Here is an 18,869-nt window from a genome sequence, read left to right on the forward strand (position 1 = left end):
TGGCAGTGGGTGGGGTAGGGCTGCAGAGGCAGGTGTCGGGAAGAAACTGCTCATGGGTGCACAGTTTCTTTTTGCACTGAACGCTTCTAAAATTACATCATGATGACGGTTGTACAATTCTGAAAATATATGAAAAGCCATCAAATGGTATACTTTAAATGAGCGATCTTTATGGGATGCAAATTATATCTCAATAGAGGTGGTAAAAAAAGTTACCGGAAAAAAAATATAATTTAATCTGGCAACCTTACTTCTGTCCTTTCTCTCCCCTCCTCTCTCGCTGTCTCGATGGCTGTCTCCCAGCACACTGAGGTGTGGGCACACTCCTCTTTCTTGAGGGGCCAGGGCACCGCTTGGTGAGTGGGAGGGAGCATGTCCAATGCGAGCCTGCCTCGCCTCCAGCCCAGAAGAAACAAACATGCACACCAAACACGCTTGCCATTAAGTTTGCTCCAATTCATGGCGGCCCCATCAGCGTCAGGGTGGAACTGTCCCCCATCGGGCTTTCAATGGTTGATGTTTTAAAGAAATGAATCACCAGGCCTTTCTTCTGTGGTTCTCTGGGTGGTTAGCAGCCGAATGCATAAACTATTTGCATCACGCAGAGGCTAATCTCTAACAAACCCAAAACTCCTTGCCATTGGGCCGATGCTGACCCATAGCGACCCTATAGGACAGGGTTGAGCTGCCCTTGTGCATATCTGAGACTGTAACTTTACGGGAGTAGAAAACCTCATCTTTCTCCCTCAGAGCAGCTGCTGGTTTTGAACTGCAGACTGCAGCCCAATATGTTAACCGTTACGCCAACAGGGTTCCTCAGACAGGCTGGCTTTCCCTTAACCCCAGTGAGCAGGGGTGAGAACGGAGGGTTCCCTGGCCTGTACAATTTTGTGGGGGGTGGGGGTGGCCTTTGAGGAGCCCCTGTAAGGTGAAGGGCTACATCTAGTGGGGATGAGGTTGGTGGCACAGGGAGGCATGGGCTCAAATGCGTCCCTCCATGGTGGGGCAGCCTCTGGGCCTTCCAGGGGGTGGCAGTTGAATTGTCCACAGGTGTCACTGGTTGCCGCCAGGGTCAGAGAAGCCAAGAACCGCCCCCTGCTGGTGTCGTGGGCTGAGGTCAGGGAGGGACTGGCCACGGGATTCCCAGAGGAAGAGGAGGGGTGCTGCAGGCTATTGGGCGAGGGGAGGGAGGGGGCTTTCAAGGTAGAAGTGGGGCTAAGCGGAAGAAGGTCTGGCAGCTTCCCCTGAGGTAGTGGGCGGGAGGGAGGGGCTTGGGGCTAGGGAGAGCTAGAGACTTCCAGTTTTAGGTCTTCACAGGTGGGTGCCTTCTCACAGTCTGGTCCCTCTGCTTGCTCCCTTCCCGGTCCCTGCGGTCCTCAGCCAGGCTGCGAGCAGGCCGGCATCTCCTGCCCAACCCCAGCCTCCTTTGGACACCTCTCATCTGTGAGTGTCTTCCCGGAAGAGCACCTTTAAAGACTCACCCGCACGCACAGCCTCGGCCTTTGCCCACCTGCCCTGGGCTTGCTCCTTGACCGGTCCTCCCACTCCCCGGCTCTCCTCCTCTGAGGGGTCTCTGAGGCCCCTACCAAAGCCAGCCATTCTCCCTTCAGCTCCGTCCTGCCTGCACCTCAGTGCCCCTCCTTCCCAACACACCTGTGAGCCTGCCCTGTTCTGGCTGCTCTCGCCCCGGGCCCCTGGTGGTCTCTGCTTCTGCCTCCTGGTTCCTCCAGGGCCCCTTGCATCCTCTCCCTGGATGACATCATCTCTCCACAATCTTGAGTGCATGACGCAGCACCAGCCCTGACTACTCCCCTGGGGCTTTCCCAAACCCCACTGCCTACGTGTCCGTGGGTACCTTCTAGGAACCCGTGTAGGAGTGGATGTCTTATCCCGCATCCTGTCTCCCGGCTGCCCCCTCCGTCAGCTCCCCTCTGTCACCCGCCCAGGCACTAAGCTTGAAACCCGAGGGCCACCCCCTTCACCTCCTCATCCCCTCCCCGCAACCCGATTTCTTCGCTTGGCCGCTCAAGGAGAGTGGGGAGTCTTCCTCTGAGTTCTCTCTCTTGGGGGGTCTTCTTTCTGTCCCTTCTGTTTCCTCTGAGGTTTAGCTACTCATCATCTCCCACCAAGATGGCCATTTGCGCGGACAGATGCCCCTGCTCGAGTCTAGCACGGGCGTGCCACTAGTGAGATCTTTCTCAAGCGTCTCGCAGATCCCCGGCTTCCTGTTACCAAGCAATAGATGACGATATTTGTTTACCAGTTCACAACCTGAAAAGCACTTGCCAAGACATGAAATGGGGGATGCTGTGATCCCTTCTTCTTAGACACAGGGGCAGAGGCTAAGTGCACGCGCTGTGAGCCAGAGATGGCTTTCACTGGGTGCCTTTGCCCCTCCAGGCTCTCCAACTTTCCCAGGGAAGCCTCCAGAAACGTGGTTCCGCGCTGTTAGTCTGCTGCCCCACTTGAGGCTGCCATCCCAACCAAGCCCCCGGACACTTCCCAGAACGTGCTGGGCAGTGTGTCCTCCCTCCCGTTCTTTCTGTCAGCACACAGGAGTCTCCTCTGTGCCGCCAGCTCCTTTCCACAAAACCAGGTACCTCACACCACCACCAAGGCCCAGGCCAAGTGTTGCTTTACCCAGAAACCCTTGCTGTTCAGGCAGGCTCACTGTGCCACCCCCCCCTCCTCGGTGGCCCCTGGAACACATCAACCGCTGGCTAATTCTGAACAGGGCTTGACACCAGCCCCAACACACAGCAGCCCCTGTGCGGGGAGCTCTTAGGAGCACGCCACCTTCACAATGACTCAGTGACCGCGTCCACGCCGACGCACAGCGGCCCTACAGGACAGGGCAGAGCTGCCCCTGTGTGGTTCTGTGACAGTGACTCTTTACAAGTCTTCCTCAGAAGGACTGGTGGTTTTGAACTGCTGACCTGGTAGTTAGCAGCCCAACATGTAACTACTTTGCCATGAGGGTTCCTCAGATACCCCAGATGGAGAGATAACTGATGGGTTGAGGAAACTGGAGGCCAATCTGGCTCAGAGATTCCTATCTTCCCTCCTCCACCTCAGAGGAGTAAAACACCTCCCAGCTGGGTCAGGCCCCAAGGCTACTCTGTAGACCCCACAGGGTCCCCGGGTACAGAGCTGGACCTCCAGGTGAGAGGGCTACACCTGATTCCTATAGCACTGATGCCAGCTCCTTTTTGATCGGTGCTAGAGTTCCATTTGAGGAACCTCCTGTCAGTGGAGGTAGGAAAGACCGGGCTTAGACGTAGTATGCACGTCCTGGTCCTCACAGGAGGGTTGGCGCACTGGGCTCACCTATGCCTGACGCCTGCAGTCATTCCTTATATCATGCAAATGGTTACTAGCCCAAAAGATGGGCATGGGAACCCTCTCAGAGGTGCCTGGAAGGACAGCTCTGGAGACCTGCATGGGGAAGATCTTAGAAACCTTCGGGAGCAGCTCTTCCTGCATACTGCATGGGCATCAGCCAGACCGCAAACAACAGGAAGCCTGATGGTGGGGGCAGACGACGCCTGTTAATCTCTATGCCTCCGTGCTCAGCTCCATGTTGGCTGTATTAAGGGGCGCCCTATGTGTTTATTGGAAAGAGTGAGTGGATGGATGATGAGGCGGAGATGACAGCAGGGCCGCCTTTGGGTCAGGATTTAGGACTGGCTCAGATGGGTCTGGAAGAAAGAACAGGGGCTAAAGGACACGAGCTACCTGCATCCTGTGCTCACGAGCACACACACACACACACACACACACACACACACACACACACACACAGAATTCTTCCCATAGAGTCTACAGGAGTCTCTGACCTAGGAGAAGGGAGAGGGGAGGAGGGAGGGAGAACAGGAAAGAGAGAGACCTAGATTCCAAATCGGAAGAGGAGGAGGAGGGTGGAGGAACAGAAGAGAGATTTTTAAGGAAGGAGGTGGAAAATCTTTAAGGAAGACACTGCCAGGGCAGTTGTGGCTTTAGGGTGGATACCCAAGGGAAGAGCCAGGGGGCTTCCCTGCTAACTGTAATGTTTTTCATCTGGACCCAACTGGCCCAGTTCTCCTCCTGCACACACTGCCCAGAACAAAGCTACCAGAACGGACCAGGGACCAAAATAACCTCTTGTCTGCTGGGGAAGGAGCACTGGCAGGGAAGCAGTGGTTAAGAGCTCAGCTGGTGGCAGCAAGGTGCTGGGTTCAAACCCCACCTGCCGCTCAGCGGGAGGAAGATATGGCCGTCTGGTTCACTGAGATCGACAGCCTTGGGAAACCTCATCTGTCCCATAGGGTTGGGTTTTTCGGTCCTTCCTTTCCCACCTGTCTCCTGCTGCCTGCTAAGCCTCAAAACAAATCAATAAATTTAATATTTCTTATTGTGGTGAAAACATACACAATAAAACATATGCCAATTGCTTGTCTTTTTGATACAGTATCCTGTGACTCTTTGTGAGTCAGCCCATCCCACCCTCATAACCACTCTCCGAGGCAGAACTGCTGCACTGACCGGAAACCCGGGCTGGGCCCTCAGGACGCAGTAAAGCCTGGAGGAGGTGTGGGTGCTGGGGGCCTGGAGGGGGAGAGTCCAGACAGGGGTCCTGAACACACAGGGAAAGCTAACGTTTGGGCTCTGTGAACGTTCTAGATACCAGGTATCCACCTGTTCTGCCTACATGTTTCCACACCGTGTCTGTCCCAAACAGACTTCTCATGTCTCTCCCTCATTCCATCCTCCTCCGCCCCCGCAGCCTCTCCTTCTCTCAGGTGTCCTCCCTGCCCCTGGATGGGGATGCCCAGAGTAGAAGGCTTCTAGGAGGAGAGGCCCAGCCCCCAGTGTGTGAACCAGTGCATCTCTCCCACCTTGAATGGACTCACTGGCCGTAGAAGCAGAAGAGGTGATAGACATCAAGCGGTCCAAGTCTACAGATGAGTCAGCCACTGAGGTCAGGAGAGGAAAAGGGCTTGTCTGAAGCAACCCAGTTGGCGGTTCAGTGGGGCCTGCAGGGCAGCTTCCAGCTCTTCTGACTTGCAGTCAAGTGCTCTCTGATGGCACCAGATGGCCATGCTACCCAGCAGTGCCGCTCGGCACCCACAGGGCTGGCCAGAGCACCACGCGGAGAAAGCTGCTACCTTGACCAGCTCTGTTCTCTGGCAGGCCGGTCTCCTCCGCAGGGAGGCCTGCACCTGGGAATAGGCAGGGGTGGAGGCAGGGGACAAGGGAAGAAGGTTTTAGCTTATTTTGTCCCAAACTGTGGAATAAAGAAATAATCCACAGGCACAATGCAAATTCATCTATTATGTGTCTACAACAGCTGGGTAAGAGGATTTGGGGGTGGGAGTGTGTGTGGGTGGAAGGGGCTCAGATACCCTCTAGAGCTGAAGATGCTACTGCCGGTCAGAGAGAGTGGCCCTGTCACTCAGTCCCTGCCCAAGCTCTGACCGCCAGGTGATTCTGAGGCGTTGTGGGCAGGATGGATATTAGGAAGAGGGAGCAGAGGCCCGATCTGGGTGGGGTGGGGTTAGGGGGTGGAAGCTTGGGAAGAGAAGCCTTGCGCGAAGGAGGGAGCTAAGGAAAGCTCAAGCTTCCGGGGAGGGTGGGCGGTTGACCCACAGACTAGCTGGTTCACCAGGGGAGAGGTTGGGAGTCATGGGGGGGAAGTGGAGGCAAAAGGGGGAAGGGGCGCTGGCACTTCCTGGTTCCTCCACCAGCGTGGCTCCTGGGAAGAAGAGGAGCTCACTGGGAGGTGCAGACGGAGATGGCAGTGAGGCTCCCCTCCCTGGGCTGTCAACATCTTGAGATGCAAGGGGCCAGTACCCCAGAGGCCTGGACATGCCCCGGTGGCCCGGCGGACCCCCAGCCCAGCTCCCTTAGCCCTTCCTTCCCAGGACCTTTCTTGATACCTGTGAACACAACTATCTCCCGAAGGTCCCCCTTATGATTTGCTGTGAGACCCTGTGCAAGCACCTCTCCTGTAGCCGGATTCTGCCCCCACATCCAGAGGAACAGACAGACAGACAGACAGACGGACAAGCACTTTCTAGCATCAGTTCTTTGCTATGAAGAGGGAGAATGAAGACAGGAAAGGAGGGGTGTGTGTGTGTGTGTGTGTGTGTGTGTGTGTGTGTGTGTGTGACAGAGAACATCTTGAGAAGCCAGGTCAGGACTCGGAGCCTCAGTGTCCTCATCTGTAAAATGGAAATCGCGAACCCTTGAAAGGGCAGCACGGAGAGCAGGCGAGAAAGGCAGGTTGTATAATGACTCAGACGAGAGCCTGAGAAGTAACGTGCAGGCTGGGCTCTGCGCAGAGAAGACGCAGGAGCCATAGAAGGGGTTCTTGGAGTGAACTGGGGAGGAAGGGGCGCGGAGCAGGACCGGGGTGCAGGGTGCCGGCAAGGGAGGTACCCTGGAGCCCCGCAGGTGAGGAGTGCAAGGGGCTCTGGGGCCCGGGCGGCGCCGGGGTCCGGGGGGAGGGATGGACAGCGGGCAGCGGGCCCTCGGTCTAGTTCCGGGCTGGGCTCACACACCAGACCCTTGGAGGAGCTCAGCTTTTCTCACCCAGAATCACTTCCTTTGTTTAGAGGAGGGGGCGGGGGAGAAGAAGGAGGGCGACGAGGGAGGGGCCCGCGGTGCAGCCGCCGCCCCCGCCCCCGCCCGGTGTGCGGAGCCTGATTGTCACTCAGCTCCCGAGCGAGCCGGGGGCGACGGAGAAGCCGGCGCCCGGAGCCGGGTCCCACCCAGCTACCACCTCCTAACAGGCCGGCCCCCGATTCCCCCGGGGTGCCCGCGAGCCAGCGGCCAGAGGCGTCGAGCCACGGGGCACTGGGACAGGAGAGCTTAGGTGGCCAGCAGCGCTCCACTTTTGGTGACCTTGGGTAAGTCTGTACCCCGGTTCCCCGCCCCCTCCCCGGGGCTCCCCAGTGGTGTGTGCAGGAGAGGGTTGAAAGAAGCGACTTGGATTGCCCCCCTTGGGGCAGGCGCTGGGCAAGGGTCCCTGGCCCAGCTGGAGCACGACAGCCAGACCGGCAATGTCTCAGGCGGGTGGGCGCAGGGCACCTGTGCGCACACGCTGGGGTCTGGAGAGCCCGCAACGCAGCCTTGTCCTGGGCTCGATTTCCCAAACCCACCGGCCACCCCAGTCCCAGGTGCGAAACCGGGCGCCTACCTCTTTAAAAACGTCCTGGGCTGAGCCTCTGCCGCACCATGTGATTGCTTGAAAGGCCGGGCTGGGAGCGCTGCGGCGGGAGCCTGGAGGATGAGGAGCCACGGAGAGGTGCCCAGAGCCCAGCCCTGCCCAGCGCAGCCCCAGAGCTCTGGGTGGCTCCAGGTGCCTGCAACTTTGGGCACTGCCTCTGGGACCCCCTACCAGCCAGCAGGCAGGATGGTGAGCTCCCTGCATCCTGTTCTGTGGGCTGGGGTGGGCAGAGGCAGGCATTGGGGGACCCCTGGGGTGTGTAGTGTGCTGGGAGCTGCCTCACACTTGATTAAAAAAAAAAAGTCGGTGGAGGAGTGAGAGGTGCTATTTTAAGTCACTGAATGGAACCTCTGGGGAGGAGCAGGGAGGAGACAGAGATTAGATAGGGGAAGGACCCAGGACCCCCTCCAGCCTGAGAAGACACTGGCTGCACCAAGAGGGACCCCAGCTCCAAAGGGCAGCTGAGACCCAGAGCTGCCTGGCTCCCCTCCCCCTCCCAGGCGGGCCTCCCCACCCCGGCTTCCGTGACCACAGGTGCCTGCCTCGTGCCCCACTGTGCCTGCCCGCTGATGTGCCCAGCCTGTGCCCACCATGGCGCCCCCCATCTCGGCCTTCCAGGCCGTCTACATTGGCATCGAGGTGCTCATTGCTCTGGTCTCCGTGCCCGGGAACGTGCTGGTGATCTGGGCCGTGAAGGTGAATCAGTCGCTGCGGGATGCCACCTTCTGCTTCATCGTGTCGCTGGCGGTGGCTGACGTGGCAGTGGGCGCCCTGGTCATCCCCCTCGCCATCCTCATCAACATCGGACCCCAGACCTACTTCCACACCTGCCTCATGGTCGCCTGCCCCGTCCTCATCCTCACCCAGAGCTCCATCCTGGCCCTGCTGGCCATCGCCGTGGACCGCTACCTCCGGGTCAAGATCCCTCTCCGGTGAGTCCATAGCCAGTGCCTACAGGCCTGGGTGGTGGCCGGGAGGGCTGGGTAGAAAGGGTGAAAGGTAGACCAGATGATCCTAGTCAGACGGAGTGCTGGGTCATATTGCCCTGTCTTCCTGCCTGTGCTCTGCAGGGCCAGCCAGAGCTGCAGCTGGAGAAACAGAAGGGGGCTGGTGGGGCTGAAGGACCGTGAGCCTGGCACTGCACAGGCCCCCTGAGTGGGCGCTGCTGCTGTTCCCCTGACATGGCCAGAGACCCTGAAGCTGCCTGTCAGCGCTGCAGGAATTGGTTTGGAGGGGCCTTACAGTGCAGGGGGGAGGGAAATGAGAGGGGCTTCACCAGACTGCAGGGCAGCCGAAGCAACTGAGCAGAGAGCTAAGGGGTGCACCCAGGGGACAGGAGGCTATCTAACCAGACCCAGACAGCTTCATGAAGAAGCCCTTTCGAATTCTGGTTCTTGGGGGTCTGTGCCAGCCAGCTCCTTCTGAGGCTGCCTTGCTGGACCTAAGCCCTCTGATCACCTCTGCCCAAGTACCGCTTATGGCATCTCTGTTGCAGGCGCAAGGCGGGAGCAATGCTGGCATAGACACAACGCTCCTGTTTCTCTTGCAAAACCGTGTGTGTGTGTGTGTGTGTGTGTGTGTGTGTGTGCCTTTGCTGGGCCCAGCAGAGGGGCCTGTGGTACCTGGATGGCTTCGAGGCAGTACGGAGACTGGTGGCCTGGACCTGTCAGTCCTCTTGAGTATGGGTGCCTAATGCCTGTTGGGGCTCCCTGCCTGGATCTGCTAGGCCATAATCTCATCACCAGGCAGTGCCTGGGCCACCAAGTGCCAGTGAGTGCCTGGGCGCAGTGCCAGGGACTAGCTCTGTGGGGACACTCTTGTCCGGTGTGCTTGTCCCTTCTTTAAATTCTTGTCACCAGTAGATTGCCTTTCTATGGGGGAGCGCTGGCCATCTCCGTCACCTGCCCACCAGGGGTAACTTCCATATCTGAGACTTGGGGCCTCCGGCCTCACTTGGCTGCTTTCCCAGGCCTCGGTACCCGGGATCCTCCACTTTGTGTTGTTACATTTGTGCACATGGGACTGTTCAAAGCTCATTCTCACCAATAAGAGCCAAAGGGAAACTAAGGCCCAGAGAGGCCTCCGGCTGGGAGCAGGCCCTTGATTCCATCTGCCTGCCTTCTTGATCCCTGCCCCAGCACCACCCTGCCAGTTCCTCAGCTCTGCTACCTCCCTAGAAAGCTCCTGGGTGCCTAGGGAAGGTGGGCAGAAGGCTGCTGCTCTGGGCAGAAGGGGAGGCAGCCCAGGACCCGCTCAACTGAGCCTGTTAGGCCCTGGGTAGGGCCGCTGCCATCATTAGTCCCAGGCCCTATTGTGGCTGAGGTGGGCCTCAGCCCATTAGGATGGGCTGGGACTCAAAACCCGGCCATTAGGACCAAGTGTAGCCACATTAGGAAACTGGCCAATGTGCAGATATAGGAAGGCTGCTTGAGAAGGTTGGCTTACTGAGCGGAACGGGTGCCGGGGTGAGCCAAGGCCTGGCCCCGGTGTCACTGAAGCCCAGGCCTGCAGGTTGTACCCACCCCTACCCCGTACCCTTCCCCAGCTGGGCTGCGATGGCTGTGGGGGCAGGGGTCACAGGCTCATTCCTCCTTCTTGTTGTGCCTTGCTCCGGCCTCCAGAAGCTGGGAGAAGGTCCTGTAAAGAGCAGGGTGGGCAGGAGCAGGCCTGGAGGCTTGCGATAGTCGCCTGCTTCAAGTTCTTGCTGTGAGTGAGGGTCTAGCTGTGCGACCTTGGACAAGTCACAAACATAAGCTCTTTAAACTTTAGTGCTCTCATTGAAACTCATGGCTGTCCAGGCCAGTTTGACTCACGGTGACTCTGTAGGACAGCACAGAAGGGTGCCATTTGGGCTTCCAAGACTGTCACCCTTTATAGAAGCAGACTGTCCCACGTTCTCCTGTGAAGCGGCTGGTGGGTGGCACCCCTGACCTAGTGGTGAGTGAGCGGCCCAGCATGTAACCCACTGCGCCCCATGTCTCCTTTGACTGTGAAAGGGGGAGCCAGTGATGGCACCTACGTTCTAGGGTGGCTGGAAGAATAGAATGAACTCACACACATGTGAAGAACTTAAAACACAATCAACAGACAATAGGCTTATGTTTGTAGTTTTATTAGGACTACTAACGGAGGGGTCAAAGTGAGGCTGCAGAGGCAAGCCCGGTGCATCCCTCTACCCCTTACACAACACGCACTCAGGCTTTTACACGGGGCAAGACACACACTCCCACACAAAACGCCTCCAGGGAGGAGTCAAAGTTAGCTTCAGTTTGTCATGCTTCCTCTCTCCTGGTGGACTGTGACTGCCCCAAGGAGAAGGATCAGACGGCAGCCACCCCTCAGCTTCCACCAATCCACCCGGCACAGTACCTGGTACACAGCAGGGGCCCAGGAAAGAGTGGGCAGGGCCGGACAAGCTTCCAGCGCTAGTCGGGCTGAGCCTCAGGCAGTCCTTCTGAATGTCCAGCCTCTCCCCTTCTTGCTGTGAACCAGACCCTGCCACTGCTCCCCCGCAGGGCCATGGGCACAGCTGTCCCTCCTAGCCCTACAGCCTGGCTGTCCTGCAGTGCACAACATCCCGCACCCCTTCCCCCCAGCCCCTCACAGATAGTAGCACAGCCTGTGTGAAATTGCTCACCACAGATTAGCAAGTAAACACAATCAAGCCTGGAGAACTTTGCTCCGTGCAGCCTGGTCCTCAGTGATGAGCCGCTCTCCTGAGTTAGACAGAGGAGAGCCACCATGGCTGGCCCCAGGTGACAGCCACCCTGGGCTCATTGCTCCTACTGCCCAGGCCCCCCCACCGAGAGGAACGGCAGTGCTGTGGCCCCTCTGAGCAGCTGGAGGCAGGTGGGAGATGCTGGGGCCGGTGAGAACACCTCTCTGTCAGAGGTGCTCATGCACTCTGCTCCATGCCCAGAGGCCCAGTCTCAGGCGATTGCACCCTGGGCTTCAGGAAGTCATCCTGACCAAGCGTGAGGCATGTACTGGGTGCTGGATGACGGGATTCAGCCCCGGCCTGCACCAAGTCAGGCATGGTTTGGGCAGAGGGCTGGCCAGTGAACCACAAGTGTTATTTCCTTCCATTTGGCAGAAGGCCAAGACAGAGAAGAGATCTCCATCATATAGTGTCATCTAGTTACATATACTAAAAGCTCAAATGGTTGATGCATCAATAACCTGTAGTCATTTACGTGTGTTTTGTATGTTGTTTGCATAGCACCTCCCGGCAGGGCAGGCGTGTCGCAATTTGATGCCTACCTACTCCAGGGGGCAGATTGTGGTTAGGACTGCCAACAGGGGCTCTCTGTCTAAACCTTTTTCTGGGGGCAGGAGGCCCACACAAGGAATGTCTGTGGGCAGATGGGTTGGGGTACGGTGAGGGCATGGCAGGTGTTTGGGAGTCAGGAATCGTTGCTGGGATCCTGGATGGGTGGGGCTTGTTTTGTTGTTGTTGTTATTGTTGTTTTAAGCTCCTAGTATTGTGTAAGGAGCCTTGGTGGCATAGTGGTTATGTTCTGAAATGCTAACCACAAGGTCAGCAGTTCAAAACTGCTGGTCACTCTTGGGAGAAAGAGGAGGTTGTCTGTTCCCGTATGTTCTGAGTTACCCACTGGGAACCCACAGGGGCATTTCTACCCTATGCGATAGGGTTGCTGAGAGTCAGCATTGACTTGATGGCTTGCAGTGACTTTGGTTTGAAGTGATTGTGTGTGAGGAACGAAGTCATGTGTCTCATATCCTTTGTCTCATTTAATACTCAGTCTCTGGCTGTTAGAGGCTACTGTGACTCTCATTCTATAGATAATCCTATGTTGTTCTTGTCGTTAGGGCTATGTTAGTTTGGGTTGACTAGAGAAACAAATCCAGAGAAACTCTTATGTATACAAGAAAGAGCTTTATATCAAAGAGTAATTGTATATTAAGATTCCAGTCCAGTCCATAAGTCCGATATTAGCCCATATATCCAATACCAGTCTATGAATTCCTCTTCAGACTCACACAACCACACAACACATGCAATGATGCCGAATGCAGGAAGATCACAGGCCAGTGGGTGGAAAGTCTTGTGGCTCCAGTGGCGGTGGAAGCATCTCAGCATGGGCCCATGTCTCCGTGTGTCTCCTCCAGCTCTCTGAGTATCTCCACAGCAGGAGAGGGAAGGCAGAGAGAGAGTGTGTCCCGCCTCCAGGGCCGAAGACAGGAGTTCCAGAATCCTCAGGAGAAGGCCACGCCCACACAGAGGCATTATTGGCTATGACCTGGTTGACAGGCTAGACTCCACTCCTTCGCTCAAGTTGACGGGAGCTCCTATGACTGCCACCAAGTCCCTTCCCACAGCACCTATGTACAACAGGGTGGGGCACCCTTCGGTCTAGCGTCATCCTCACAATTGTGCCTGCGCCCGAGCCCCTTGCTGCAGCCAGTGTGAGTCCGTCTCGTTGAGAGCTTCCTCTTTGTCGCCGCCCCTCCACTTGACCAGACACGATGTCCTTCTCCAGGGACTGGTCTTTCCCGACAACGTGTCCAACGTGTCTGAGACAAAGCCTCCCCCTCCTTGCCTCTAAGAAGCACTCTGACTGAGACGATTCTACAGGTAAACTGGACTCGGTGGATTGGAGAGATTTAATACTTTGCCCAAACAGCTTGCCAGGAGCAGAGCCCGGAGTGACTCCAAGCCTGTTTAACTTATACCTAAAACCAAGCAGCCCTGGGCATCTTGCATTGCCTCCAGGAAGCTGCAGAATTTATGGATGGACTAGGCTCCCCAAGGCTGTCAGGGGGCCAATTCCCTCAGCCCACGCTCCTGCCCCTCCTCCCTGCCTGGCGGGGGCACCTTCCTCCAGTGGGCAGTGAAGCCTAAGGCAGCCCTGCCTCTGTCCACAGCTGGAAGCCTGCCCAGCTGGGCTGAGGAGCCCTGGGAGGCACCGGCGCAGTGGGGGAGGCCAGGCGGCCTGGGCCAGGGCTTGGCTGCGAGAGAAAGCTGTGAGGTAGGCGCCTAGGATGCGTGTGATTTTAGGGCATCCACTTGGCCCTCCCCGCCCTGGTGATCCGGGCTGTTGTCTGCACCACAGTGCTATGTGCACTTGTGCCCCAGCAGGGACGGCCAGCGCCTTTCTGGGTCCCAGCACACTTGCTGTCTGGCTGGATTAGTCATAGGCCTGCAGTGTCTGAGGCCAGAGAGGAGCCGCAGGAAGCCCAGCAGCCCAGCCCCATGTCGCTTGCAGATGAGGCAACCGAGGTCCAGGGGAGGGTGCACGCTGGCCCCTGGCCACTGCCACTTATCCTGAGCCCTCCCACCCTCTGATGTAAAAGGCCCAAGCAGGAGAGCTTTATCCGTCAGTATCTTCTCAAAGAGCGGCCTCCACAGGCTCTGCCAACACATTCGTTTGGAGGGGAAGCAGCTTTGTGATGGCCAGCTACTTTGTTTGAATCAGGGATCCCCCTTTTGATTTAGCGTGGCTGAGCCCTGCTGAGGAGTGTGCTGAGGGAAGGAACGGGGTTGTGGCGAGATGAGGGATGTGGATGAGTTTTAAGGATGAAAGCCCTGCCCTGCTGGCATAGGAATGGCACCCAGGAAGGCTCCCCGTGTGTCAGGAGCAACCTGCCCAGGTGTGGGCACTGCGGGAGGCAGGGGAACGGCCACGATGCCAGGGATCAAAACCACCCCGGACACTGGAGGTCAATGCCCAAGTGTAAAGCCAGTCGGTTGACTGTTAAGAATCAGGAAAAGCCTGAAAAGAACACAGATGAGAAAATCACCAGCGATCCCACCACGTACAGCTAAGTCCTGTGGACATTTTGGAGTTCCAGAAATTTTTCCAAGTAGGTAGGTAGATTGGTAAGTAGGTGACAGAGAGAAATAGATAGAAAGTAAGTAGAAAGATTTAAAAAGTACTCATTGTCATTGAGTCCATTCCAGCTCACAGTGACCCGATAGGACAGGCTAGAACTCCCCTATGGCTTTCTGAGACTCACTCTTGACGGGAGTGGAAAACCTCTTCTTGCTCCCAAAGAGTGGCTGGTGGGTTGGAACTGCTGACCTGGCAGTTAGCAACGCAGCATGTAGCCCACAACAGGACCTGGGTTCGTAAAGCGAGAGAGAGAGAGAAAGAGAGAGAGAGAGAGAGAGAGAGAGAGAGAGAATGAGCTAGATAGATGACAGATATTTTTTCACGGCGAGGAGGGTGCTGTATTCCATGTTGTTCGCTTAATGTTCTCCTGAGCCAGTAGACATTATCGGGCAAGGACAGTGCAGGATGGTCCAGGAATGGATGGGATTGCGGCGCTTCTTTTAGCTTCCTGCACACGCAGCTCCTCCTTGGGGAGGCTTCCTTGAATCCTCCCTCCCCACCACTCACCTGCGTTGCCTCCAGTCAGCCCCACTCAGGCTCACCCTTTCATCTGCCTCACTTGCCTCCAGATGAGCTTTCTACTGGACGTCTGTCTTTCTGGGCTTGTAAGTGCCCCAAGGGCCCGACCCCCTGGGCCTTCATGTCTATGCCCCACTGGGCTTAGCCCAGAGTCAGCACGCAGGAACGTTTGGAATATTTAAAGAGAGAGATGTGTTAGGTGGTAGTCGTTGGACACTGAAGTTGCCGCTCCTTCTTTCTGATCGCCAGTCTCACGGCACTGATGCCCATAGCCCACGTTGTCCGTGGAGGCAGAGCCAAGGCTCGGACCCTGGGTCATGCCACTGGGTAGAGGAGGGGCACAGCCTCCATCTGCGAGGGTTTTCTTCTGAAGTTCAGTCTTTCTCCATGCCCTTTGCACAGACTCCCCATCTCGCCCCAACTCTGCCGACCTTACAAATCCCCAGAGCTGCTGCTGGCACGCCTCAGCCCTTCTGGGCTTGGGAGGCAGGCCTGTGTGGGCCCGGTCTGGCTCTCACCGGCCTGTCACTCTCCCCTGAGGCTGGGGGGTGCTGCTCCCCTACTCTCGGAAAGGACAGAAGCTTGGAGGCAGAGGGTGGGACACCTTGGTTGGCCCATTGGGCAGGATGGGCACAGGTGCACATACACAGAGACATAGCCCCCAGCCTCTGCCTCCCTCACTGAAGCCCCAAGGAGCCTGCCCACTGCTGCAGAAGGGAGACAAGGCTGGGGGAGCAGGTACTAGGGATGATGAGAAGCAGGGAAGACAGGCGGGTGGTCTTGGTGCCCACACCCCTGAACTGCTGGCTTGATGGTGGGCAGGAGAATGGGGACTGCTGGCCACAGTTCCTCTGGTCCCCTCTAAGGATATCTCCTCTGTCTTGTTCCTCAGCTAGTGGGGGTTTCCTTGCCAGGATTGCAGTGAGGGGGTGACCATGCCCATTGCTCTATTTCATAAGCACGCAGTGAGCATCGTGCTGGACCTGAGCCTATTGAAGTGGGCAGGCTGACCGGGTCTCTGCCTCTGCCTGAAAACTCGGGTCCATTCTTGAGAGCTGGATTTCTACAGACCCAGGGGGCTAAGGGAGAAACTACATACGTAGCTGGGGTGGGCGCTGGGGAGGCAAGAGACTGGTGACTGGCACCTGGACTGGGGGCTGGACCCTACTTTGTACTCCCTCTCAGCCCAGCTCTTGTGGCTGTAGAACCCTTGGATTGCCTTCTGGCCACTTGCACCTGCTTCCAGAACCTCTGTGCTTTTGGGGAGTGGAAGGCAGCTACCTCATCCCCACCAGAGCCTTTGTGCACAGGGATCTGTTCATTCACTCACTCATTAGTTCAACCAGTACTTCCTGGCAGCCTCACAGGTACCAGGCAGCGTGATGGATTCTTGGGAGATGCTCAGACGAACACAGTGTTGCTCCTTATAGAGGCTGTGTTGTAATGGGTTGGAGGACAGATGCTAAATAATGAACAGGCTACGTAAATGATACAGAGGATTAGAAGGTGCATCATGCCCCTGGAAGAAGATGTAAAGAGCCGGGTAAATGGGATTGGGGTGGGGGAGAAAGCGGGGTGTGTGGGCGGCCTTGATGGTCAGTCCACGGGGAAGGTGATCTCTGAGCGTGACTGCAGGCCGATATTGGGAGAACTGCAGCCTGCGGAGGCAGTAACTAGGACCAAGACCCTAGGGCAGTAACATTGCTGAGAGGTTTGGAGACAATCTCAGAGGTCGGTGTGGCTGGATGGAGAGAAAACGAGGGAGAATGGCCCTTTTGTATGACTGGGAAGATACCAGGTAGTTGGTCTTAATTTTGGCTTTACTTTAAGGAAATTGGGAACCAATGCAGGTTTAAGAGCAGAGGACTAGCATGATCTAAGCTTTGGGAACTAATTAGGAAATTTTGAGCCCTGGTGGGGGTAGCAGTTACACATTGGGCTGCTGACCGCAAGGTTGGCCATTTGAAACCAGCAGCTGCTCGGCCGGAGAAAGATGAGGCTTTCTAGCCCCGTAAAGAGTTACAGTCTCAGAAACCCACAGGGACTCCCCTGGGCTGTGGGGTCAGTATGGTCGGTGGTTGAGCAGATGGTGGTCAGTTTGCTTTTTGTTTTTTTGCAAACTTATTTATATTAAGTATTTGTACACTTAGGATAATTAGTATTTTTGCCATACTTATTTATATTAAGTTTGCCGTGGACTGGGAGGCCAGAATCATGAACAAAGCTGTGTTGGAAGAGGTACAGCCAGCATGCTCCTAAGAAGCAAGGATGGGGAGACTCACATATCTGGGGCCTGTTTGATCAGGAGAGACTAGTCCTGGAGAAGGTCGTCATGCTTGGTACGGTCGAGGGTCTGTGAAGAGGGCTCACACAGTAACAGTTGTGAGGCTGCCGCAGGACGGGCAGGGCCCCCTTCTGTTGGGACACAGGATGATTATGAGTTTGAACTGATTCCACATGACTGTCTGGGAAAGAGGGTGGCTTGGACCAGGGCCATCACCGAGGAAGTGAATCAAGAGTGGTTAATTCTGTTACGTTAATACATTTCTTTTCTCCTGTTACCACACATTTTAAGATTCCTTTTGGGCAGGGAAACAGGTCCCTTCCTGTCTACGAGATTATTTCTAAATTGCGAAAATGGCCTACCCCTTCCACGTCCCCCATCTTTAGTGATCCCCAGATCATCTCCAGCCTCCATCCAGTCTTTTCTGCCGCAGCTCAAGGACAGAACTGCCCAGGAACCCTGGTCTCACAGTAGCGGAAGCCTTAGAAACTGACAGGAGGCGCTCTCTGCCCGTCAGCACCTCTCCCCATGTTAACTTCCCATTTCCTTTTGAGGGAGGGCCATGGAGAGCCCAAAAGTTTCACATATGCACCCCCACCCCCACGGTACCACCACCCGGATCCGTATCTCGGATGATCTTTTCAGCATCCCAGAAGACGCCCTCCCCTCCCAGGCAGTGCTCTCCCCAAGGTCATCTCGGTTTGGACCTTTACGCCCCTAGATTGATTGCGCCTGCGCCTGAATGTCTGCAACGGCACCCCGCAGTAGGGGCTGTCTTGTGTCCGGCACCCGAAGCTCAAAATCACGTCTGACATTCATCCCTGTCACTGAGCGAGGCAGAGTTTAAAAAAAAAAAAAAGATTCCTGTGTAGCATTTGCTGTCCAACTGTACCCTGCCTTGTTCAAACGCTGGGTTGGAGGGGGGCTAAAGGATTTGCTGCGGCCAGAGAACAAGGGTGGACTTCCAGGTGGTGGACTTCACACCCCTGGGAGGACGGCAAGGGCATGGGCTGTCCTCCTCCAAGGTGGTGCACCTGGGGACAAGGAAAGGAGTTCAGGTTGAGGTCTGTTGACTTTGAGGTGTCTATCAGATCGCTTGAGGGCCTCTAGTGGTGCGGAGGTTCAAGTACTCCGCAGCCAACCGGTAGGTTTGTTCTGTGGGGGAGAGGCGGTGGTGTGCTGCCACCCAGGCAGGTCCGTCTGTCCTGTGGGGCTGCTGCTGAGTTGGCATCACTCAGTCCGTGGCAGTGAGTCTTGGCTTATCGGCGGTCTCAGAGACGCAGGCAGTTGGATCTATGGGGATGAGTAAGGGGGGCCGGGGCTGGAGAAATAGGAAGGGGCTCCCAAAGGTTCATGGGACCCCGGTCTTTTGATCCTATTCCCCACAACGTTGTTGGAGATCCTTGCATCTGTGGGAGCCTCTGGCCTACTCACGGACTCAGCAAACCCAGAGGACGCCCCCCCAGTGGGTTTCCGAGACTATAACTCTCTACGGGAGCTGAAAAGCCTCCTCTTCCTCCTGAGGAGCTGCTGGTGGCTTTGAACCGCTGACTCGACGGTTAGCGGTCCAATGTGTTACGGCTACGCCGCCAGGGCTGTCCCATTGACCTGCAGACGGTATTTAAATCCCTGAGGGTGCATGAGATCCTCCAGAGAGCAAGCACAGATGGAGAGAAGCGACCCAAGAGAGAAGGAGAATGGGGATTAGGAAAGACCCAGAGCAGAGAACTCGGGGACCCCTGGCGATACACTGCCAAGTGTAGGCAGTGGGTTGAGGAGGAGCAAGAGGCGAGCTGTTTCCAGTGCTGCCAATGGCAAGAGAGATGAAGACTGGGAGCTCCCGTCAGATGGAGACAGGTGACCTTGACGTGGCTGGCTGGCGTCCATGGAACTGAGAGGGCGGGGAGCCTGACTGGGGGGAGGCTCAACAAGAAGGGGAATGGCGTGGAAGGCCGCAGGGCTGGGCTGCTCTTTTGATGCATTTTGTTGCAAATAGGTGCAGAGC

The 18,869-nt window shown here is 56.6% G+C and overlaps 1 protein-coding gene across 5 annotated transcripts in view; it reads left to right on the forward strand.

The window, feature by feature from the left end:
• Positions 1-6,351: 6,351 nt before the first annotated feature.
• ADORA1 (adenosine A1 receptor) overlaps positions 6,352-18,869 on the forward strand; it is a 47,055-nt gene continuing 34,537 nt past the window's right edge. The window contains exons 1-4 of one of the 5 annotated variants that reach the window (XM_045298238.1): positions 6,352-6,432; positions 6,771-6,887; positions 7,233-7,396; positions 7,826-8,139. In XM_045298238.1, the coding sequence (XP_045154173.1) occupies positions 7,268-7,396; positions 7,826-8,139 (443 nt within the window). In that variant the 5' untranslated portion in view covers positions 6,352-6,432; positions 6,771-6,887; positions 7,233-7,267. Of the gene's footprint in view, positions 6,433-6,758; positions 6,888-7,232; positions 7,397-7,707; positions 8,140-18,869 lie in introns of those variants that run through there. The other 4 variants (XM_045298240.1, XM_045298239.1, XM_004699820.2 and 1 more) reach the window with 4 other exon arrangements.

Source organism: Echinops telfairi, unplaced genomic scaffold, assembly GCF_000313985.2.
Source record: "Echinops telfairi isolate 266 unplaced genomic scaffold, ASM31398v2 ScPeMD7_7424;HRSCAF=8462, whole genome shotgun sequence".
In the NCBI taxonomy this organism is placed as follows: Eukaryota; Metazoa; Chordata; class Mammalia; order Afrosoricida; family Tenrecidae; genus Echinops; species Echinops telfairi.